The following is a 25,770-nucleotide window of genomic DNA, read 5'->3' as shown; positions in this document are numbered from 1 at the left end:
TAATATATTTATCTTTTTAAAGCAGTACTTGTAAATATCCAAAACTCCCTACCATATGTAAGTGAAAGCTGGCTCTGTATGTGGCAATATGGCCACAGACTTAAGATAAAGAAACGCTTTTCTGTAAAGATGAACTCAAACCCCAGTACAAAATCCAAATAGCGAGCAAGTGCAACCACAAACTTTCCACGATGCCATGACAACTTGCAGTTACCACCCTAAACCAACAGATGTCTACATACTACACACTGATCCGTTACTTTAAAACCTTCATTAAAAATGAAGGTGAACAAAATGATGCCAATAGCTAACCCCGGTCTGACTTTGGAGCCCACAGACTCCTGCTTTGAAGTCAGCTTTAAGACATGTCCCAATGCTTTGAAATTCACTCAAGAAATTCTTATTGATCACCTATATACCAGTGTCACAATCAAGAATTTGTTCATGGCCTCATGGAATTTAGCTTCAGAGATGATGCAGAGAAATTACAGAAAATTACAACAGGGCTTTTCATGCTGACAAGTAGCAGGGTGGTTATTCCTAGCTTTCCTCCCTGCCTACATTCCTTCCAAAACATTCACCATCACTTGTTGAGAAACCACTGAAGCCAACCTACCATGTGAAAACACAAGTGAATGAGAGGGAGAAAACAGCATTTCATAGCTGTATTAAACTTTTTAAACATCATTCTCTCAAGTTGAGTCTTATTCAATGCCTTGGAGGCTCCCAACTGCATCAAACTGTCCGTTAGTATGTGTACTGCTACAATGGGCAGTCTTAGGCATTCCAAAAACAGAAACACATTCAGACTTACCTTTAATTACCCAAGCAGATGATATTCAAGTATAATTTCTATGTTAACAAAACTCATTACTACAAAAAAAAGTTTGTAAGATCCAAAAATCACATTTTTTTTTTCAGGCAATTTTTACTTGCCTGATTTTTTTTATTTTTTTTATTTGACAGAGAGATCACAAGCAGGCAGAGAGGCAGGCAGAGAGAGAGGAGGAAGCAGGCTCCCCGAGAGAGCAGAGAGCCCGATGTGGGGCTTGATCCCAGGACTCCGAGATCATGACCTGAGCCGAAGGCAGCGGCTTAACCCACTGAGCCACCCAGGCGTCCCATGATTTTTTTTTAAGATTTTATTTATTTATTTGTCAGAGAGAGAGAGAGCACACAAGCAGGCAGAGAGGCAGGCAGAGGCAGAGAGAGAAGCAGGCTCCCTGCTGAGCAAGGAGCCCGACCGACGCAGGACTCGATCCCAGGACTCTGGGATCATGACCTGAGCCGAAGGCAGTGGCTTAACCCACTGAACCACCCAGGTGTCCCCAAAAATCACATTCTTGAAACAATTCTTAGTCATTTAATATTTTTATTTGTAAATCAATAAATATGTATACTAAACCTAAAAATTTAGACAATTAATGCATAAGCATGGTGAATGAAACTATCTGCAAACTTGAATGTTTTGTAAGTAGCACAATCACTGCATACCATAACCTGAATGTACCTAACTTATATTCAAATGTCGTATTTTTTAAAATCAGGTACTTCTCTAAATTTTAAGGGAGTGGAAATCATTTAAGATATGAAGAGTAAGGGTTAAGGATGAGCTATATGTCCAATTTTAATTACATTAAAACCCAAATATAAACAAAAGTGAAATTTTTCTAAAAGAAGTACTTACTATTGCCCCTCCCAAAGTAGGTAAATTACACTACAGAGAAGAAATCTACATGTACAGATAATTTCTTCCATTGGTTATATGTAAAAAAAATAATTTTATGTTGTCTAAATTTTTAGGGTTATATAGTTAGAAATATAAGGCACGTCCATTAAGGGAAATAAGTTAGCACAATCATTTGAATTGGTTGTCTACATACTGGACAGGGCTTATTCCTTTTCTTTAGCTTCTTTGCACACGTAAAGCATGCCATAAGATGTCCTGTTTTGCCATGAACAATACAACCGTTTTTAGGTCGACCTTGGCAAATCACACAAGGTTCAATGGCATTAAGGGGAAAACTAGATTCCACAATTTCTTCTTTGTCTTGTGTTTCTTCCCTCTCAAACTCTTTGACATCTTCTTGGCTGTTATAAATGATGCTATTAGAAGTTGATGGCTGAGAATAGTCCTCACTTTCTTGGGATTGGGAGCCTTGTGTGATTTTATCATCATTTTCCTCAGCACACGATTCTCTGGAATCACTCACTGAAGATTTTTTACAATCAGGGACATCAAAGCCCTCTTCTACTTGTGTTGAGTTTTCTAGTTTGGCTTTCTCAGGCATTTTCCCTTTATCTTCAGGAAGCCAATTCTCACGAAGGGCCCAACATCTGTTGCAATGAGGTGGAAGAGGAGGATTCATTTCGCTGCACGAAGTACACTTCCAATAGTCCTTCAATGAAAAAAGACAGTTTCTGTAACCCTTTAACAACTAGTCACAGCCAGCACTAGCAACTGCAATATGTCTGAGGTAGAATCTAGCACAGAGTTCAATTTTTAGGACTTCATGTTTTACATAAAACATTTGACATGTAGCAATCTTTCCTTAAGCATGAGATTATAAAGTACATAATTTTTTAGCCAAACCATGCCAAAGAATCCTAAAACAAAAAATGTATTCACCATGATCTTAACCACATCTCAATAAAGTTTTCTGTTTAAGGACACAGATACAGTTGGTTCATTTAGCTGAAAGTGTGATATAGTCTTTTATTCTGAAATGAGGCCTGTACTCACTTCACTCCCTTAATTAAAGGCTCAACCCTGGATACTGTGGCCAATGTCCACCAATCAATCTAGATGAAGCTACTGCCCAATGTGCCAGTGAAAAAGACTGTCTCAGAAGTGCCCTAAAACCTGGGCTCAACTGAGTGTTCCCTAACTTCATCCACAAAGGAAACACAAAACTTTTTTCAGCAATCACTGCCAGCTAAAATCTGTCATCCTTGTCATTACCCAAAATGTATGCCCCTTACTTATCTATACTTCCTGTGTACTCATCTCTGTAAGTGCTTACTGCTTCTCACATACCTCAGCTTACTTCCCAAACCTTTTTACCATCACACAATGTGGATAATAAACTCCCTTACCATCCCCAGACTCTTTAACAAACATATCCCTATCCCTTCTCTTAACTACAACATGGTTCTTGCCTAAGGATAATTTCCATGTAAAACTTGCCATGATTAACCATTTCTAATTTGCCTCACAAATGACCTCAGAAATTAGCAGCAAGGATGGAGATGACTTCATTCTCCCACATTAGTTCTTTCAAGTTCTCAAACTAGGTTGCTATCTAACTGATAAAAACCAAAGACAAAAGTTTTGTGATATGGGAGAGAGAATGCTTCAAAGAGTCTAATAAATTTTAGAATCTATGACTGACATCAAATGAATCAACCAGTCACTTGAATTATTTTCTAATACAGCAAAAATTTTTTTTCAAAAATCTTACAATTTCATCTTTTTTTGCATTTGGATAATAACTTTTCAACTCAGCAAAAAAAAAAAAAAAAAGATTTCCCATTCAAATGTAATTAAAGGCAATATTAAGAACAAAAATTAAAGCATTAATATTGAATTTAAAAAACACAACTTACCTCAGGAACCCCAAGAAGCATATAATGTAAATGTTTTTAAGTCCTGAATTCTTTTATTATTACTTTTGTTTTTAGAGAGGGAGAGAGAGAATCTTAAGCAGGCTCATGGTGGGCACAGGGTCAATTCAAGGATCCACGTCAACAACCCTGAGATCATGACCTGAGGCAACATCAAGAGTTGGACACAACTGACTGAGCCACCCAGGCGCCCCTTGGTCCTGTGGGGTTTTTTTTGTTTTTTTAAGGTTTTTATTTATTTATGTGAAAGAGAGAGCACACATGCATGTGTGAGCGGGGATGGTGGGGGGAGAGCAGAGGGAGAGGGACAAACTGACTCCACCCTGAGCACTGAGCCCGGTGCAGGGCTCAATCTCATAACCCTGAGATCATGGACCTGAGCCAAAATCAAGAGTCGGGACACTCAACTGACTGAGCCCTCCGGGCACCCGTCCTGAACTCTTAAATAGCAAATCCTACCTACCACATTGCCTAGTACAAATCAACAAGATTGGCAAAATGTTGATAACTGTTAAAGCTGGGTGATAAATACACTAGAGATACATAATCCTACTTTCTAAGCCTACATACTTGAAATTTTAGATTAAAAAATTTCGAAATTTAGGGGCACCTGGGTGGCTCAGTTGGTTAAGCAACTGCCTTCAGCTCAGGTCATGATCCCAGAGTCCTGGGATTTGAGCCCCACATTGGGCTTTCTGCTCAGCGTGGAGCCTGCTTTTCCTACTCTCTCCAACTACCCCTGCCCCTGCTTCTGCTGTCAAATAAACAAATCTTAAAAAAATTTTTTTTTCCAAAGTTCAAATGCCTGCCCACTCCCAACACAAACCGTAAAAATTCAGTAATGGGTGCCTGGCCGGCTCAGATGGTTAAGCATCTGCCTTCAGCTCAGGTCATAATCTCAGGGTCCTGGGATTGAGCCCCATATCAGGCTCCCCGCTCAGCAGGGAGCAGTCTTCTCCCTCTCCCTCTGCCTGCAGCTACCCCTGCTTGTGCTCCCTCTCTGCAAATAAATAAAATCTTTTTTTTTTTAAGATTTTATTTATTTATTTGACAGACAGAGATCATAAGTAGGCAGAGAGGCAGGCAGAGAGAGAGGAGGAAGCAGGCTTGCTGCTAAGCAGAGAACCCGATGCGGGGCTCGATCCCAGGACCCTGTGATCATGACCTGAGCCGAAGGCAGACGCTTTAACCCACTGAGCCACCCAGGCGCCCCTGTAAATAAATAAAATCTTAGCGGGAAAAAATTCAGTAACAGATTCCGACACAACAAATTAAAGAACAAAATGCTCTACAACTTTCTGAAAACATTTTAATTTTATAGAAATTACCTCATGTCAGGAAACAGACTAGGCATATTTTCCTAACCTTAACCTCTATGTTTTCTTAATTCCTTAAAAAGGCAGATGTATACTTACAGCTAAGGAAATTTCAGGATCTTCTTCAAATGAATCTGTATCACTCTCCTCTGCCTGATACACAGTTACTCGATATACCTAATAAAACAAATCCATTAGCATCAACTCATCATCTTTTTTCCTTAACCAGGAATGAAAAGCATATATTACTATATATGAGAAATTCTGAGGCAGAGGTCAAATGGAATAAGCGTAAGGGTGGAAAAGTGGAGAACCATGAAATGTTGACTCACTATGGATAAAAGGCAACAGACAGGATGTTTAAAATGAGTAAGGCAAAAAATTCAATATAAGCGTTTTTATTTTATAAATATGGAGATATTAAGTAACTGTGAAATAGCTAGCAATGTTGAAGGTAATCACCTCCAGTGACTTTAACTGTGTGCACACTCTTATAAAAAGTAAATTAATATTTTTTAAGTAAATTAATATTAAAAGAGGGTATTTTTAAAATTTATCTTTTTAAGTAAACTTCACTCCACAATATGGGGCTCTAACTCATGACCCTAGGATCAAGAACACGCTCCACCTACTGAGCCAGCCAGGCGCCCCAAAGAGGGGAATTTTTCTTAAAATAAGACTATTATAAGAATGTTCATTGACTTTATGCCATTTATAGTTACAAGAATATAAATCAGACAACATGGAACTACAAAAGCCTCAAGTCCACAAAATATTCTAGTTTGAACAAATCAAAAGTCAAAGGTCAAGTGAAATCAGAATACATTATTATTTCAATTATCAATGAATACAGAAAATATTGAAGGACTTTAGACATAATTAGAGAAATAAAACTACCTCATCATCTTCATCTGAGAGTTCTTGTCCTTCTTCACTAAGACTATAATCTTCTGAATCGAGAGACTCAACTTCAAATTCTACACTGAACTGATCTGAGACTGAATCCTGATCCAACCAATCACCTGATTGTTCACTTACACCAGCATCAAGATCCTAAAATCGGGGGGGGGGGGGGGGGGGGGGGGGAGAAAAAAAAAAAGTTACTTAAGGTACATTATCTGAGCCAACTCCTGTTCTAGGGTGCTACGAAGAAAGTAAATTAAAAGCTGTTTTTTAACATTTTGGCTAATGTTCAAAACAGAATGACCCAGAAACCTTTAAAGTATTGTACATGTAAAAAGCATCAGAAAGATCTTAAATTTTGAAGTCAGAAGTCCCTGGTTTTTGCCTCAATTCCACCTGTGGCAGCTATGGATCTTAAGCTATTTAAAACCTCAAGTTTCTCTTTCCCATCTGTAAATGGAATCTGAGGCTACTGAAATATATAAACTGCCTAGTACAGAGCCTAGAATATAGCCTTAGTTCATCAATTTACTAAACCCGTAAGAAAGACGGAAGACAAATGCACTTTTCTTTAACCCCCTTCAAAAACTGACAACCACCACCACCAAATGAGGACGGTAACATTTTCGTATCGGATAAACTAAAATTAAGGGGAAAAACCCTGCCCTACCAAAAGCTTTCACAACTAGAAAGTAAGCCTGAAAAACTAAAAACTCAGTTTTTAATAGAATTTTTAGAAAACAATATAGGATGGGACTAAGAGAAAAAGAAATACCCTCTGTTGCTTTGGTAACAAGGCAGTGTCCCAGGTAAAAAGCAAAAACAAGGACTTTAAATATCATTTAACTAGAATTCTGAAACAACTTTAATAAAGACCATAAGTTTAACAGGGCACAGTTGTTCTATTTAAATCATTTCTAAGGAAAAGAATTATCCAAACATGGGGTTTGTGTACATGTCAAGTTTTCTTTAATTGGATTCAATTTTCAGACTGGCATGTTTGCCCTCAAGATTCTGTATTTTTTTTTTCCATAGCATTTATTAAATGTCTCAATTACCTGTTTCATTGTTGATGATGTGTCTCCCGATGAGGGCAAGGACCATATCTACCTTGACTACCACTCCACCCCAGTGCCAGACAGAACCTGGCACAGAAAACACTGACAGACCCACTGACTGGAGAACTTGCTCTCTGTGCCATCTAGTGGCCTACAGAAGTAACAGCTCTAGTAAATCCCAACTCTGGAGGGTCCACCTGTATCCATTAAAATCACTGCTTGGAAGAGAAACATGGAACAGAATATGTGTAAGAAGTAACAATACAGAAAAAGTAAGAATAAGGTTACTATCACAACTGACTCAGTCCCCTACACCTTCTAGGAACTATAAAATGATCACGAATATCCAAAATAATGACACTGAGGTACTGCCAGACCAAAAATAAAAGTTCCCATTTTTCATATTGTAAAGACAAATGTTTAATGACAAGAAAGATAATATTCCATTTGTCAGGAATTCTTGTTAGCAAAAAAAAAAAAAAAGGATTTTTTTTTTAACCAAACTTCTTTCATAACATCTCTGAAGAATTTTACTCCTAATGCTTTGGGATTTTGTATCAATAATCAGAAAGTGCTAAAACTCTCCCACCATCCGTGCAGTAACATACCTACATTCCACAGCCTTAGTAAACAAACCTTTCCTGATATCTAGGCCTTCGTATGGCAAATGTGTACCTTAGACTATGGTGACTAATTTGTTGGTAGTTACAATAATAAATAAAGATACTGTTACTCTAAATATTCAAAACAAACCTGCCTTAGAATTCTAAGACAGCTAACTGAATCAAATTTGGTTTTGTTCCCTTGTTCTTTAAAAAGTAAAACAACAAATCCTCAGACTACCCTATACTCCAATTTATTTGAATTTACTATTGGTGCAGTGGCTCACAAACATTCTCCAATATATAGGATGACATTAACAACTATTAATATTAGTACTAATCTTACCAACGCACCCCACAACTATCTCCCACCCTTCTCTCAAACCTGGGGTTGGCAGTAGAGATGAACTATACAGTAGTTTTATTTTTAAATATTTATTTATTTATTTGAGAAAGAGAGAGAGCGAGCGCACACATGCACGTATGCACAGAGTGAGAAGCAGGCTCCCCAGGGAGCAGGCGATCGCAGGACCCAGGGATCATGACCTGAGCTGCAGACAGCCACTTAAACCAATCGAGCCACCCAGGCAGCCCTAGTAGTTTTTTGTTTTGTTTTGTTTTTTTAATTTATTTGACAGAGATCACAAGTAGGCAGAGGCAGGCAGAGAGAGGAAGTGAAGCAGGCTCCCCGCCAAGCAGAGTCCAATTCAGGGCTCAATCCCAGGACCCTGGGATCATGACCTGAGCCGAAGGCAGAGGCTTTAACCCACTGAGCCACCCAGGTGCCCCAGCCCTAGTAGTTTTATGAGACAGAAAAATTGAGCACTGTGTATGACAGCAATTGCATAGCATATATGTGCATTTTATCCAAACACTTATTAGGACTGCTAAAACTAGATTTTAAGAACAAGAGTCTTTTTTTTTTTTCTTTAAAGATTTTATTTATTCATTTGACAGCACAAGCAGGGGGAGCAGCAGGAAGAGGGAGGGAGAAGCAGGCACCCCACAGAGCAGGGAACCCCATGCAGGCCTCAATCCTAAGACCCCAGGACCACAACCCTAGCGGAAAGCAGACATTTAACTGACTGAGCCAACTAGGTGCCTCAAGAGTCTGGTTTTATTTAAAATGAAAAGATTACCGGATTTGATGGCGTCCCCGTTGATTCACTGCTGCTGCTTCTTTCACAACATATCTCCCGTATTACACACAGAGCAAGGCTTTCATCAAAGGAAAGGGAAATACTATCAGACTTGTGGCGCTTTCTCTGCCGTTCTCCAGGTAATTCATCTGAATGTTCTTCTGGATACATAAAGACAGACAAGTTAATTAAAACCCTATATTGTGATTCATTTAGCAAATGAGCTGCCATAAGTACCTACTTGGACCAAAACTTTATTTCAATGAAATTAAACAGAAAAACCGTGAATTACTACTATTTCAAAGGTGAACACTTCTACTGGTTCTGTCCAACTAAGAACTATGATAGAATGCTCTATTTTGGGGGCACCTGGGTGGCTCAGTGGGTTAAAGCCTCTGCCTTAGGCTCAGGTCATGATCCCAGGGTCCTGGGATCAAGCCCAGCATCGGGCTCTCTGCTCAGCGGGAAGCCTGCTTCTCTTTCTCTCTCTGCCTACTTGAGATCTCTTGTCTGTCAAGTAAATGAATAAAATCTTAAAAACAAAAAATGCTGTATTTTTTTTTAAGTAAGCACTACAGCAAATGTGGGGCTTCAACTCACAGACCCAAGATCAAGAATCACATGCTCTACTGACTAAGCCAGCCAGGTACCCCCAGAACACTACATTTTCAAGCTTGTGGGGTATGTGGCCGGCTCAGTAGGAGGAACATGTGACTCTTGATCTCGAGGTCATGAGTTCGAGCCCCACATTGTGCGTAGAGATAACTTATGTACATATGTAAATAAACTTTAAAAAAAAAAAAAGAAAAAGCTTTTTCAGCTTTCAGAATGTCCTCTCCATTAAGTCACAACTTTTTTTTTTTCCCTGAAGATTTATTTATTTATTTATTTGACAGACAGAGATCACAAGTAGGCAGAGAGGCAGGCAAGGGGTGGGGGGAAGCAGGCTCCCTGCTGAGCAGAGGGCCCAATGCGGGGCTGGATCCAGGACCCTGAGGTCATGACCTGAGCTGAAGGCAACAGGCCTAACCCACTGAGCCACCCAGGTGCCCATGTCACAACTAATTTAACACATGTAGAGCTTTCATGAACCAATCTAAATTTTTGTTAAAAGCATACTGTAGTATTATGCTTAGCAAAATAAGTCAATCAGAGAAAGACAATTATCGTATGATCTCCCTGATATGAGGAAGTTGAGAGGCAACGTGGGGGGCTTGGGGGGTAGGAAAGGAATAAATGAAACAAGATGGGATCAGGAGGGAGACAAACCATAAGAGACTCTTAATCTCACAAAACAAACTGAGGGTTGTGGTGGGGTCGGGAGGCGGGTAGGGAGAGGGTGGTTGGGTTATGGACTCTGGGGAAGGTATGTGCTATGGTGAGTGCTGTGAAGTGTGTAAACCTGGCAATTCACAGACCTGTACACCTGGGGCTAATAATATATTATATGTTACTTAAAAAAATAATTTTTTTTTAAAAAGCATACTGTAGGATTTAAGATTTGTTTCTGAAAAGAACGAAAAATGTTTAATTTACTTAGATGGTCTTTCTTTTTTTTTTTTTTTAATAATCCACCTATTCTAGAGACAGATTGAGCAAGCATGAATGGGAAGGGCAGAGGGAGAGAATCTTAAGCAGATTCCATCCTCAGCACAGAGCCCGAAGCAGGGCTGAATCCCATGACCCCAAGACCACGACCTGAGCTGAAACCACGAGTCAGATGCCCAACTGACTGAGCCACCTTGGCACCCCCTACTTAGAAGGTATTCTTAGCATTCCACAATTTCCTCAGTACCCTGTATTTTCAATAGGAATCAAAACCAGTGATGGTTTCTTTTATTTTAAATAATGAATTATCTCCGACTTAGAATGTTACCAAATCTGTCAGGAACATAAATGAGTCTTACCATATAGTATATTGAATATAAAAATAATTTCCAAGTGAATCCAAGAGCCAAACACAAAGAATAAAACCATCCAAATACTTTTAAGAGAATTTCCTTATAATACCAGAGTAAGGAAGTATAACTGCAAAGCTCTCAAGAAAAAGTTTACCAAGATTAGATTATGTTGATTAAGGTTTACACGGCAAAATAAAACTTAAAAAGCAAATGTCAAACTGGGAGAAAATATCCGCAACATACATAAAACAGTTACTATCCATTATATACAAGTCCTCCCACCAATTAAGAAAAACAAAACCTGATTTAAAAAATAAAAAGTCGGGACGCCTGGGTGGCTCAGTTGGTTGGACGACTGCCTTCGGCTCAGGTCATGATCCTGGAGTCCCGGGATCGAGTCCCGCATTGGGCTCCCAGCTCCGCGGGGAGTCTGCTTCTCTCTCTGACCTTCTCCTAGCTCATGCTCTCTCTCACTGTCTCTCTCTCAAATAAATAATAAATAAAATCTTTAAAAAATAAAAAGTCAAGGGAAGCCTGGGTGGCTCAGTCAGTTAAGTGTCTACTTTGGCTCAGATCATGATCCTGGGGATCCCGTACAGGGTTCTCTGCTAAGCAGGAACCTGCTTCTCCCTATCCCTCACACATGCTCTCTGTCTCAAATAAATATTATAAAAAAAAAATCTAAGATATGAAAAGGCAATTCACAGAATACAAATAACTAATAAACATATGAAAAAATCTCCTATCACTGACCAAGGACATGCAAATTAAAACAAGATACCACTTTTCACCCATAAGAATTATGAAAGTTAAAATGAGAGAGAGTTTCAAAAGGTTTGAGAGGACATTTTTATACACTGTTCGCAGAAATGTAAAATAATACATTTTGTGGGCAACCTCTATCCTAGAGATTGAGAGAGAAATACCTGCATAACCACTTAAGGATGTAAGTGGCAAGGTGTTCACTGCAGCCTTGTACGTAAATACAAAACAGGGTTATGGGATTAAATAAACTATAATCCAAATGCCTGAAACAGGTGCAACTCGCACACCTCTGCTCATTCCATTTCCTTCTCTTGACCTTCCTAGCCAGAAGACATCTTTTTCCTCTTAATTCCCCAGTTATATCCTATATTTTAAGTAATTCTGTGTTGATCTCCATAAATAGATCAAAAGTTTTTTTTTTTTTTTTTAAAGATTTTATTTATTTGACAGAGATCACAAGTAGGCAGGGAAGCAGGCTCCCCAATGAGCAGAGAGCCCGATGTGGGGCTCAATCCCAGAATCCTGGGATCATGACCTGAGCTGAAGGCAGAGGCTTTAACCCACTAAGCCACCCAGGAGCCCCTAGATCACAAGTTCTTTTTTTTTTTTTTTAATATTTTATTTATTTATTTGAGAGAGAGACAGAGAGAGTATGAGAGAGGAGAAGGTCAGAGAGAGAAGCAGACTCCCCATGGAGCTGGGAGCCCGATGCGGGACTCAATCCCGGGACTCCAAGATCATGACCTGAGCCGAAAGCAGTCGCCCAACCAACTGAGCCACCCAGGCGCCCTAGATCATAAGTTCTTAATAAAAGTTCTTAGTCATGTTTGTATTCCCTGCAAAAGGTGATCTTGGTTGAAACCTAAACCATGCTGACTCATAATTTTTACCTCCATAAATAACATTTGGGGCTTTTTTTTTGTGACTATTAAAGTATTACTCATTATAGAGATCTTAAAAAAATAGAAAATTTTAAAATGTATATCAATTGTAGTGCTACCATTGAGATTACCATTAAAATTTTACTGTAATAACTTTCCAGTTTTTAAAATTTCCTTTTAAAAATGTATTTGAACCGCACTAAAATGTACAATTTGGGAGTGGTTTTCTCTGAAATCTTCTTTTACATTACTTTTAATGGCTGCAGAAGATGGTGTCTGTGACATAGGTTCATATACAATTTATTGTTTTTTTAAAAAGATTTTATTTATTCATTTGATAGAGCATGAGCAGGAGGGAGAGGCAGAGGGAGAAGCAGACCCCCAGTGTGCAAGAAGCCTGACACAGGGCTGGATCTTAGGACCTGGAGATCATGACCTGAGCCAAAGGCAGATGCTTAACCATCTGAACCACCCACATGCCCCTATACTGTTCATCATAATTCAACAATTTAGTCTACAAATCTGAGCACCTGCTTACTGTCTGGCACAGTGCTAGGCCATGGGTATACAAAAGTGAAGTCAGCCATCATCCCTGCCACCAGAGTTTAATTTCAAGTATCAAGGCAACTGAAATATAATTATTTATAAGCTATAATGAGTACTATGAGAAAACAAGCAGGGAGCTAAGGAAAGGAAAAGAGAATCGCTTTTCTGGCTGGTTAGAGACAGCCTCTCTCAGAAGGTCACTTTTAAGCAAAAACAGAAAAATGAGGAGCTGATCATATAAGCAGAGATAGGAAGAACTGCTGGCAGAAAAAAAAAAATCTATCTGCAAACATCCATAAAGAAGGAAGAATTTTTGACTTGAGGAACCAATTAATAAGTACAGTGGAAATAGAGGTGGGGGGAAAAGGCCAAAAACCAGGTTAAAGGTAGATTATGGCCTTGTAGGCTGGGGGAAAAAGTGTGGTGCTTTAAGATTCTTCTTTCTTTCTTTCATTGAGAGAGAAAGAGGGTACAAGCCAGGGGGAGAGGGAAAAGGAGAAGCAGACTCCCCACTAAGCAGGGAGCCCAACGTGGGATTGGATCTTAGGACTCTGGGAGCATGACATGAGCTGAAGGCAGATGCTTAACCAACTGAGCCACCCAGGTGCCCCCAAAAGTATGGGTTTTATCTGAAGTAACAAAAGTGGCTAAGTGGAAAGAGATACAATTCAATTTACTTTTTTCCATCTCTTTCAGTACTACATGATGGAACACAAAAGCAAGAGCAAGGGGCGCCTGGGTGGCTTGGTGGGTTGAGCCGCTGCCTTCGGCTCAGGTCATGATCTCAGGGTCCTGGGATCGAGTCCCACATCGGGCTCTCTGCTCAGCAAGAGGCCTGCTTCCCTCTCTCTCTCTCTCTGCCTTCCTCTCCATCTACTTGTGATCTCTCTCTGTCAAATAAATAAATAAAATCTTTAAAAAAACAACAACAACAACAAAAAAAAAAACAAAAGCAAGAGCAAGAAAAATCAGAATGCTGTTGCTATGGTCAAAGAAGATATGGCAATGGCCTGAACTAGAGTGATGACATTTTCTACCATATATCTTCAACTATAAATGATGCTATAATTAGTGTCTCTACATATAAAATCTTGAATTTCTGATTATATCTCTAGAATAGATTTCTAGAAGTACAGTTACTAGAATAATGATAAGAACTACAAACCTTTTTATAATCCATAAAGGTCTAACACCACCAACTTATACCAACAGATACACCAATAGTACATCAGTACCAATACACAAGCTAACAAGGATGAGTCAAAAACTCATCTCTGCTAATTTGATAGCCTAGGAAAGACACTTCTGTATTTTTTATTGTGTATAAAGTGAAATCACTAAAATCCATCCCCTCCCTATTTATCAGTCATTTGTATTTACTATGAAAATCTTGGGTTTTTGCCCTTTTGGCTATATGGATTTTGATATTTTAATCAATTATAGGGGATTTTTTAAAAAAGATTTTATTTATTTGACAGAGATCATAAGTAGGCAGAGAGGCAGGCAGAGAGAGAGGAGGAAGCAGGCTTCCCACTGAGCGGAAGAGCCCGAGGCGGAGCTTGATCCCAGGACCCTGGGATCATGACCCGAGCGGAAGGCAGAGGTTTTAACCCACTGAGCCACCTGGGCACCCCATAGGGGAACTTTTTATGTAATAAGGGTACAGCACTGTCAGGTTTAAAGTGAATATCCTTCAAATACATTATAATTATCTCATTTCTCTTTTAAACTTATTTGGAATTCATTTTGGCATATGGTACAAACAGAACTTGTTTTTTCTTCCCCAGATAACTAACCATTTGTCCCAGTCCCATGCAGTTAACAAAACATCCTCTGTCCTTACCGCCCTCTGCCCTCATGTACACTCTAGTCCAGGTTTGTCTCTTCTATCTCACTGATCTGCTGAGCACTTCCTTCATCTGAATCATACAGTTTTAGTTGGTATGACTTTTGACCAGGCAACAGCCTCCTCCACTACCTTTTCTCTGTAAAAATGTTTTAGCTATTTTATCTCTTCTTCAGGTCTAGAGGTTACTCATTTTGCTTATTTTAAACTCAGTGGTGTTTTGTTACTTATTAGAAACAACAAAAAATATTTTAACTGGTAAGGTAACTAAGAACTAAAATAAGAGTTTATACACTTGTTCTCTATTACCTTGAATAAGAGGCTGCTGGCTAACTATGAATTCCAGTGGAGCCCAGGAAACTGTGCCTGCTATAATCATCAGAAAAATGTTGCTAAGAGGGGCGCCTGGGTGGCCCAGTGGGTTAAGCCTCTGCCTTTGGCTCAGGTCATGATCTCAGGGTTCTGGGATTGAGCCCAGCAGCAGGCTCTCTGCTCAGCAGGGAGCCTGCTTCCCCCTCTCTCTCTGCCTACTTGTGATCTTTCTCTCTGTCAAATAAATAAATAAAATCTTAAAAAAAAAAAAAAGAAAAAAGAAAAATGTTGCTAAGAAAGCAATTTTAAACCAAATAAATCAAATAAAATTAAGAATGAAACTCAGAAATTCACCTAAAGCAAAAAAAAAAAAAAAAAAAGGCACAATTTCATTAAGTCTAATGCATTAATTTTATTAGAGAATAAAGAGTGAAAAGCTGTTTGGAAGTGTTAAATAATCATATATACCTGTCTCACTAATTGTTCTCCTTCTAGATGAGGTAGATGGTCTAGAAACCAAATCTGAAGATGAAGGTTTCTCTTCCTGCAACTCTTGCACAGGGTCCTAAGCATCCAAGACGGGGAAAAACAAAAATGAACTTTTAACACCAGGAAGCTAAAAATAATTTAAAATAACCTAACTTTCAAGAAACATCAAACTAGAATGTGTTCATTTCAAAGATTACCTTTTGATCACTCCCACCTTCAAGGTGACACCTATTTTCACTCACAGATGTGCCTGAATCTGATGATTCTGATGGGGGGAAAAACAACATAACAACAGAGAATCACAAAATAGGAAAAAAAACTAGTCTGTCAGTCCAAGACAAACTCCTTACACAATTTAACCTTTCAACAAACAGTAAATGTGCATCTCCCAAAAGCCAAACCCATGCTAGATACTGGAGATGTAAATAAGATAATTCAATTTTATTTTATTTTTTTAAAGACCTTATTCATCTATTTGACAGAGATCACAAGTAGACAGAGAGACAGGCAGAGAGGAAGGAAGGGAAGCAGGCTCCCCGCTGAGCAGAGGGCCCGATGCGGGGCTCCATCCCAGGACCCCAGGACCATGACCCGAGCTGAGAGCAGAGGCTTTAACCCACTGAGCCACCCAGGTGCCCTAACATAATTCAATTTTAGTACAGAATAGTTTTCATTAAGAGTAACAAAAGTATAATAAACAGGATAAAAGAAGTATTATAAAGTAAATCAGTGAAGAACACAGAGCAATGATTATTTGGTAGGGAAAGGGCAGGGTCTGAGGAAAAAGAAATCAGAAAAAGTTTCACATAGTAGAATTTGAAGCAACAGGACTAAAAAAGGCTATTCCAGACTGAGGAACACCCTGTGAAAAAAGCACCCAGAAGTGAATTACCAATGCTCTGTTGTGGGGAATTACAGGGAGTCGATTATTCCTGGTATTTAAGCAGGATGACAAAGGACCCTGTGTGTCTTGTGAAACTGCACAAGGACGGCAACAAGCTGCACTTTTGCCCTCAAGCCTGCATCGTCGCATTCTCCCCAGCAACACTTCAGAAGCTGCCCTGTGGCACTGCTGCAGCCACTCACCATTAAAAAGGTTTAATCCAATAGATAAAACTGATTTGCTAGCTCACAGCAAGTTTTTTATCCAGGGAACAATAAGGAACCCCTAACTGGTCATTTTAAGCAGAGGAGCAACAAATTACTTTGGCAAAATAGAAGAAAAAGAGAGCAGAGGCAGGGAAGCCAGTACTAGACAGTTACAGCAAGAATACAAATGTCAAAATATTAAAGCCTAAACTAAGGCATGGAAAAAAGATCAATTCCAGAGAAGTTAAAAAGGAAAAAGGTAAAAACCAACAAGGCCTGGTGTCTGATATAAAAGGTAAGGGAGAAAGGTGTCAAGGACTCCAAGATTCTGCCCTGGATGGATAAATGGGTGGTACCATTCACCAAGAGAGAAACTTCAGAAGGTAAACAGATTAAGAAGGAAAGATAATGAATTAAGTGGACGAAACTCATTCAGGTAGGTGCGTTTAATTGTAGATGGATGTACAGACCTAGAGCTCCCAAGACAAAATTTCAGATAGGAAATATGCAGTTGCCAAAGGCTGTAATTAAATACTCTTTGTTATTCCCTTGGAAGCATTTTCATTTTAATAGGTATGTCAGGCCCACGCATTAATATTCTGGAATTATTCACATTATCATAATAGTTTCTTTATATTATGGGTTATGTATTATACTGATTTTAAGTTGTACATATAGACAGGTTATATTTTGTTTTAATAGAAGACCTGTTACAATTCAGATGTAATAAAAAGGAAGTACTAGGTGTGACAGGTTGAGAACAGTTACAGGAGTTCTTAAGTTAATTCTACTAACTAAAACCTGAAACAAACCCAGAATGGAAATAACCTAAGTAACCTACAGGTTACCATCTCACTAATATAATTTTCCTAGTAATCTAACAAGGTTTCTTTACATGAATGAATGAACACATCAGGGATAATATTTAAGAAAACTGAAAATACTATTATAATAATATAGTTGTTTGTTTTATTTGCCTTCATTTGATTTCATAAAGAGCTCTGTAAAACATTAAAACATATCACCAGCCTAACAGTCACTTTTACTCTAGGATAAGACAGTGATGCCCTTTTCTGGGTCTTAAGTCCTAACTATGGAAGAGGATTCAATTCAACACATTTATTAAACATCCTGTTAATAAAATACTGTAGTGTTGATGCAGAATACAAACCTGATTAGGATATAATAAAAAGAAATACAAACAAGTGTAATAAAACAACATAACAATAAAGTCTCAATATAGACTAGTGGAAGGACAAAAGAGTGGCCAGTTTACTGCAGGAAGTAAACAAGCTTCTGAGAACAGTTTTTAATTGTAATTCAAGACTGGGCTTTAAAAGGTCTATGGTGTGTTGGGAGCCAGCTCCTACTGCTACTCCAAGCAGACTGTGTACCTTTCTTACCAACTCCATATATGTAGCCTGAAAATGGCCAAGGTGGGAGTTACTTACACCATGGAACTCAGCAAACACCAAAAATCAGGGCTTTTCCCCCTGAAAAGTGGGTTGTTAAACATTTATCAGCATATCACTGTATATGTTTATCTCTCTGAAATAAGAACCCAATGCTTTCATCAGAGTATCCAAGGAGTATGTAACCCAAAAATAACCAGTTAAGAACTGCAAGTCTACAGGTAGGGAACTTAAATGCCACTTACCTGAATAAATTGATAAAAGTTTTGTCTAATATAAAAAACAAACAAAAAAGTGCTCATCCATTCAAACTGTCCTACTTAGGTATCTGTATTACTTCCCAAGCCTTTCAATACATGTTTCAAGGTTTGATCATATGTTGAGTAAGCATGGCCTTGAAATTATCTACCTTTCAGAAACAACAAATGTTAGTGAGGATGTGGAGAAAATGGAACCCTCATGCACTGTTGGAGGGAATGCAAACTGGTGCAATCACTGTGAAAAACAGTATGGAGGTTTCTCAGAAATTAAAAACAGAATCATCACTGATCTGGTAATTCCACTACTGAGTATTTACCCAAAGAATACAAAAACACCAATTTGAAAAGATATATGCAGCATTATTTACAATAGCCAAATTATGGAAGCAGCATAAATGTCCATCAATAAATGAATGGATAAAGACGTGGTATATATATATATACGCAATAGAATAGTATTCAGCCATTAAAAAAAAAAAAGAAAGCCTGCCATTTGCAACACTATGGATGGACCTAGAGAAAATAAAGATAAGTGAAATCAGTCAGAGAAAGACAAATATCATATGATTTCACTCATATATGAAATTTAAGAAACAAAACCAAGAAAAAAGAGACAAACCAAAAACCAGATTCATAACCATAGAGAACAAATGATGGTTACCAGACAGAAAGTGGGTAGGGGAATGGGTTAAACAGGTGATGGGAATTAAGGAGAGCACTTGTCATGATAAGCACCTGCTAATGTATATGAAATTGCTGAATCACCGCATTGCAAAACTGAAACTAACATAACACAGTATATTAACTATACTGAAAATAAAAATATAATTTAAAAATAAAGTGTTTAATAAATGTTTGTGAACCCTCCCCCCACTGCCAAAAAAACCAAACAGAAATTATCTTTTAAAACAAATTCTAATACTGATATCCCAAGGCTTAAATTGATGGAATAAGGTATTTAACTTTACATATTGCAAATATGCATTAGAACCTTAGTATTACTTTGTTTTAGTCCATGTAGTTCATTTCTTCCCATTAAATGACTCCACATACACAGAATGTGTTCAAAATACTTTTATGGTATTCAAAATTAACTTACCATGCTGATTGACTATTACCAAGTTTCTGTAGATCATTGTATATATTTTCCTTGTAGGGAGGAAAAGAAAAGATGTACATTTTAAAATAAAAATGTACTAAACTGGACTTGACCAGACTTTTAAATACATATTAGTATGAACTATACTGTACACAAACTAAATTTTAAATCACTGCATTCAAACTATATCACTGGCAAGCTTCTAGGTCCTAAAAAGCAATCATGATAATTAGCTGCACAACGATTATATACAGTTACTCTTACTAATCACGAAGGTCTCTCCAGCTGAAAAGACTTAGTATCTCCACTTCCTGAAATGTGCCTTATTTGGACTTTACCAAAAGACCCAAGGGAATGGGTGTGAACACAGAAAGCAGGTTGATTCATGTATTTTCAAACAGAAAGTTTTTAGCCCTGTGCTTAAAGCTTAGAAGTAGACTGCCTAAAAAGGCAGTGGGTCACACAAAACCCACTATAGGGGAACTTGATTTTGACTTCTATTAGCCATGGACCAATCACCTACGGATTTTCTTTCCTGATCTTAAAATCTATTAAAAGATGAAGCTTCCTTCATTCATTTAATAAATACAGACTGAAAAGCTACTATGAACCACTGTTCTAGAAATGGGAAAAAAAGGAATAAAATTGTTTCAGGTGAAAAGTATTCATCCCATTTATTAAGATATACAGGCATACTAAGGCTCCACACAGACTACTAAACCAAATGGGAAAAGGAATTCCAAATGTAAGGCAAGAAAGACTGCAAAAAGTCTTCAGTTCCCAGTGGAGTAATTCTAGAAATGTTATCTGAGTTAAATTCAGCTGATTAAGTGCTATAATGCTATATGATAAAATCTCCAGAGTAAGGCTCAAACTTAAGCCTTTACCACAGTGTGGTCTAAAGATTGTCTTTGACAGTAACTGCAATAATAATATTCTTTAACACACAGTAACTATGACTAACATTTATTTATTTTTAAAGATATTTATTTACTTGTCAGAGAGTACACACGTGCACACAAGCTGGGTGGGGGGACGGTAGCAGCAGGCAGAGGGAGAACCAGGCTCCCCAATGAGCAAGGAGCCTGATGCGGGACCAATCCCAGGACCCCGGGATCAAGACCTGAGCCAAAGGCATGAGCCTTTAACCAACCATGAGCCACCCAGGCATCCCAATTTCTTTTTTTTAAGATTTTATTTATTTATGCAGTGCCTGGGTGGCTCAGTGGGTTAAGCCTCTGCCTGGGATCGAGCCCCACATCAGGCTCTCTGCTCAGTGGGAAGCCTGCTTCCTCCCTCCTCTCTCTGCCTGCCTCTCTGCCTACTTGTGATCTCTGTCAAGTGAATATATAAAACCTTAAAAAAAAAAAAAAAAAAGATTTTATTTATTTATTTATATGAGAGAGAGCATGCACGAGCCGGGGGAGAGGGAAAGTGAGAAGCATGCTCCCCGCTAAGTAGGGAGCCTGACTAAGGGCTCAATCCCAGGACCCTGAGATCATGACCTGAGCCAAAGTGAGACACTTAACTGAGTCGCCTAGATGTCCCTGAGACTAATATTTAAATGATTCCTATGTGTCAAACACACACACTGTCTCTCTATAACCTCGACATGAGGTATTTGTATTATGTCTACAAGTAGGATAAACTGAGGCTTAGAGAGGGTTATCAGTTTACCTAGTTACACAGCTAGTAAATGAGAGGTAGGTCTCAAACCTGGGTTTATAAGATTCCACAGCTGAGGTTCCAAAGCAATATGCTATATTACTAAATTAAATTTCAGCATCTTTTTATAAACAGCAACAATTTTTCTCTGACAAAAGGCAGTGAAGATGGAGGTAAACTGAAATGTTTGCCCAGCTGGCTTTTTACAATGCACTAAGCTGAAGAATTTACCTGTGCTCTTTCACAGAGAAGCTTGGCACTCCAAACAAATCCCCTAGAAGATCATTGGAACAATACACAATATGCTGTTGCTTCTCATCATATAATCGTTTAGTCATAATATACTGGCCAAGATAAAATATAACCTGAAATAGAAATAGGATTTCTGAGCATTAAAGAAAATTAAATGTTAGTTTCAAATACATTCAATATCTCATTTATCTAAAAATGGTTAAACAACCTGCAACCAGACCCGTAACTGTCTGAAATAACAACCATTCTTGTACTCTTAAAAAAGCTCTTAAATCTTCTCCTTTTAATCTGATGGGAGTAGACACTGTTTCTCCAACTCACTTAAATAAAGTGTGTGTGTATGATAGACTTTAACTCTGCCCAGATACCTAGGTAATACATACTAGGAAGAAGGGAAAAGGCAGCAAAATGCAAAACCAGTGAGAGCAATAAAGAGCTGCAAAATCAAAACATCAACTAAAATAGAGCAGTGACCTGGAGTCATTTAGCAAATAGTAAACAGTCCCAAACACCATACATCCCAACAGCCTCTGAGGTCATGACAGATGAGAACCACAGGAAAGTGACCAATTATATCTACACAATAGTTTGGAAGAATTCTGTGAATAAAATAAACTCTTGAAGATATCAATATAATCTATGCAATAGTAATCAAAATAGTAACCCTGAATCATGCGTATCCAGTTAAATTCTGTATGCTCCACTAAGACAAAGAAATGATACATCTTAAGACATCCACATACAAACCTATTAACCACCTAAATATGCACGAATTTTTTTTTACAGTTTAGATGTACTTTTACAAGTACTGTTTCATCCTTCTGATATTTCATAGAGTTGTTTTCACTGTATTAGAGATAAGGAAATGGGACCCGGTCTCCTGACTACTAGTCCAGTTTTTTTTCTACTATCCCATACTAGCTGTCATATCACTCTTCCATATGCCCCAGAACAAAGATCCTGCAACTGAAAACTCAGACAATAAATATATATATATTACTCTTAGATGGTTTTGCATAAGCATTCTACACCTTTATAATGGCCCAATCAATTTTCTCCTCCTTTCTACTACTAAATGCATGCCTTTTGTTTCCTTAACCAATTAATTATGTGATGATAATGAGGTCAAACCCAAGTCATCAGCCCTAAATGCATCCTTAACCTTGAAAATATCCTTAATCTCGACACTTCCCTGAGAGCTCCCCTACCATCTGTAGATTTAACTGGTTAAGCAGGCCTCAAACTTAAAGGAATAATCCCTGGTGACTATGGATTGAAGATAAGTTGATAAGTGGGAGGAAGAAGAGAACCTACACACCTACCAAACATCCCATAAGGAAGTTCACAAAAAGTGTGGCTGAAAAGGAAAATGGTGCAGAGTCTCTTCCTGACCCACTATCCTGATGTAGGTAAGTTACTTCAGTGTTTTAAGCAATCTGGGCCCCATAAACTAAGTGGGAGAGATGGGGGGGAAAGGCACATTTCATTCACAATGAAATTTTGCCTAAGATGGCCCAATCTCTCACTGAAAATCATGCTTCTGTGCACAAATTTAAAGCTAGAGAACATTACATTGAAATGTATCCATTAAATAGAACATATGTTCATGAATCAGCTCACCTCTATCCCAGAAAGATCAGTATACTGTACTCATGTATCTCTAGTGCAGAAGTTCTTAACCTGGGATCCATGGATGCCCAAGAAGTCCTTGGATAGAATTCAAGGGGTCCATTAATTTGGATGGAAAAAAAATTTCTATCGATATTTTCACTAACTTTTAACTGAAATTTAGCTTTTCCTATTATGAATATAGGCAACAAACCACAAAGTATTAGTAATACCTGTGATTTCTGTCACCAATACAAATCACAAGTGTTTTCACATCATACTATGCTTGTTGTAAACATCTGAAAATAACTAACTATACTCCTCACTACTTTGAAATTACATTCACTACATCGGCTGCTAAATCTTTTTATTTAATGTGTTAATTAAAAAAACACACTCAAAAGAGCACATATATCACAAAATTGTCTACTATTTTGATAACTCTTTTACATAATTTGCTTCCTTTGTAATCCTATACATTTTGGTTCATGCATTTAGAAACAGGTTTCTGAGAAGACTCTACCCGTCTGCCAAGTGGGTCCATACACAAAAATGCTAAGAACCCCTACAGAGCCTCCCTCTGTCTCACAGTTCCCAGTGAGAAATGATATTCAAGTATAATTAGAATTTCAGCTTCAAATTATAGTCCAAATGACAATACTTCGTATTACTGCTTACTAAAAAATCCCTCAATATAGCCAATTTCTCCCCATGACTACATGTTATTAGCAAGATATTAGTTATCTTGTTAACTCTTAATTTAGCTTACCTCTTTCATAGTATAAGTGTCTTTTTGTGCACCAACAGACTTTAACAACTTCAAAAGCAAAGGCTTTGGTCTAACCTACAAAGAACAAAAAGCTGCTATTATACTTCCAAAATTATTCCGCAACTGTAAGCCCCACAGCAAGCATTTCCATGAAGATTTTCAGTAAAGGTAGGAGTTATATTTAACAATCTCACAAGGTTAGAACTCAAAAACTAAGTCATTGTTTTCACTAAATGTAACAGTCTATAGAAACCCAGTATCATAGACTATCAAGGCAATTTGGAAAAAAAAGCTGAGATTTCATTACTATGCAAGTAATCACAGAATCCTCAAGTATCATTAGTTGCAATCAAACACAGTATCCATGCCAAGGCAGTGAAAATTAATTCTCTTTCCTCCAGCCATTTCTATTATCTGCTTAATACCTTACAAACTATAAATGGAATACTCCAATGAGATTACCATAAACTAAACTGCAAAATCCAAGAGAAAAGGGTAAGTCTTCAGGGTAGATCTGTTTCCTAATCTTTTCTTTCCACTCATCAGGCTCCTGAAAGCTGGAGGACTTAAATAACTAACAAGGATAATTAAGAGCATATCTGAGGCTGCAACTCATAACCCCCGACTACAAACCAGCATTTTCTTCCTACCACGTCATGCTGCCTCTTAGTGGGTCTACTTTTCAAGGATCTACTGACAAACACTTATTGAACTTTTTCCATGCACCAGACAGTGCTAGGTATGGTGGGTGGGGGGGGATGATAAATACAACAGGAGTTGTATTCAAGGAACCTACCAACTAGATCAAGGGTCAATTTTTTTCTATAAAGAGCAAAATTGTAAGTTTTAAGCTTTTCCTCCCAGATGGTCTAACTCAGAAGTACAGATATGTAAACCAAAGGCCATGGCTACATTTCAATAAAACTGTATTTACAAAAATCGGTATTTACAAAAATTTACCTGATCTAGAGGTTTGTTTTTTTTTGTTTTTGTTGTTGTTGTTGTTTCTTTATTTTGTCTTTATTAAAAGGGCTTTGCCCATGACTAAAAACAACCAATCAACCAACTACCCACACATTGCCAAGATTTTCTCCTAGTGATGTTAGTGATGATCATAGCAATGGCGGTGGTGATAATGATGATGACATTAAGCCCTGACATCAAGAATTTATTTTATCCAAACAAATGAGATAAAATCCAAGATTTATTTCTTTATTCATTAGCTTATTTCATTCATTCAATTTCCAACTGCCTACTTTGTGGACTGAAAACCAATCTTAACACATTGTAAATGCCTTAACTGAGTGTTTCCTGGTCCCTTTTTTTTTTAATCTTTTTAATTTATTTTCAGCATAACAGTATTCACTGTTTTTTGTACCACACCCAGTGCTCCATGCAATCCGTGCCCTCTCTAATACCCACTACCTGGTTCCCCCAACCTCCCACCCCCCCCACCTCTTCAAACCCTTCAGATTGTTTTTCAGAGTCCATAGTCTCTCATTGTTCACCTCCCCTTCCAATTTCCCCCAACTCCCTTCTCCTAACTCCCCATGTCCTCCATGCTATTTGTTATGCTCCACAAATAAGTGAAACCATATGATAATTGACTCTCTCTGCTTGACTTATTGATCTAGAGGTTTTGCAAGTGGTATTGAGAAAGAAACTGTCAAGGAGAAAGGAATATAAGATATTCTTTCTCCCCGTTGCTGCATCAAAATCTTTAAAGCTCAAGTGTCTTTATAGCTTGCCACCTCCACACAGACTGGTGCCTTTGTACCTCTCTTCAAGATACTCCTGTCCTTTGCCTAACTTTGAAATCTAACAGCATCTCGGTTTGGAATCTAACTCTCAAAACCAGATTTAAGAAAATGGCCTATTTCCAACTAATCAACAGACTATTATTTAATAACCAAAACACTAGACACCTAGGTGGCTCAGTCATCTGCCTTCAGCTCAGGTCATGATCCCGGGGTCCTGATATCGAGTCCCAATCCAGCTCCCTGCTCAGGATGAAGACTGCTTCTCCCTCTCCCTCAGCACCCTTCTCCTGCTCATGCTCACTTTCTCTCTCTCTCTCTAACAAATAAAATCTTTAAAAATAATAATAACCAAAAATCTTAAAATACACAGTAAGTGCAGTATTCAATCATTAACTGTTCTGATCACACCTTTTTGTGGGTATTCTTACACATACACTTTACTTTCAGGTTACTTAAAGAATGAACTCTCTCTTG

The 25,770-nt window shown here is 38.1% G+C and overlaps 1 protein-coding gene across 6 annotated transcripts in view; it reads right to left on the bottom strand.

Annotated features, from left to right (window-relative positions):
- Positions 1-1,358: 1,358 nt before the first annotated feature.
- MDM2 (MDM2 proto-oncogene) overlaps positions 1,359-25,770 on the bottom strand; it is a 198,706-nt gene continuing 174,294 nt past the window's right edge. For 5 of the 6 annotated variants that reach the window (XM_047742776.1, XM_047742774.1, XM_047742775.1 and 2 more), the window contains 9 exons: positions 23,537-23,611; positions 21,139-21,272; positions 19,243-19,292; positions 15,580-15,647; positions 15,362-15,458; positions 8,643-8,803; positions 5,838-5,993; positions 5,040-5,117; positions 1,359-2,399 (listed from right to left, as the gene is read on the bottom strand). In XM_047742776.1, coding sequence (XP_047598732.1) covers positions 1,836-2,399; positions 5,040-5,117; positions 5,838-5,993; positions 8,643-8,803; positions 15,362-15,458; positions 15,580-15,647; positions 19,243-19,292; positions 21,139-21,272; positions 23,537-23,611 — 1,383 coding nt within the window. In that variant the 3' untranslated portion in view covers positions 1,359-1,835. Of the gene's footprint in view, positions 2,400-5,039; positions 5,118-5,837; positions 5,994-8,642; positions 8,804-15,361; positions 15,459-15,579; positions 15,648-19,242; positions 19,293-21,138; positions 21,273-22,779; positions 22,867-23,536; positions 23,612-25,770 lie in introns of all 6 variants that reach the window. The other variant, XM_047742778.1, reaches the window with a different exon arrangement.

This window comes from Lutra lutra, chromosome 8, assembly GCF_902655055.1.
Source record: "Lutra lutra chromosome 8, mLutLut1.2, whole genome shotgun sequence".
In the NCBI taxonomy this organism is placed as follows: domain Eukaryota; kingdom Metazoa; phylum Chordata; class Mammalia; order Carnivora; family Mustelidae; genus Lutra; species Lutra lutra.
This window is presented reverse-complemented; position numbering and strand designations above follow the sequence as displayed.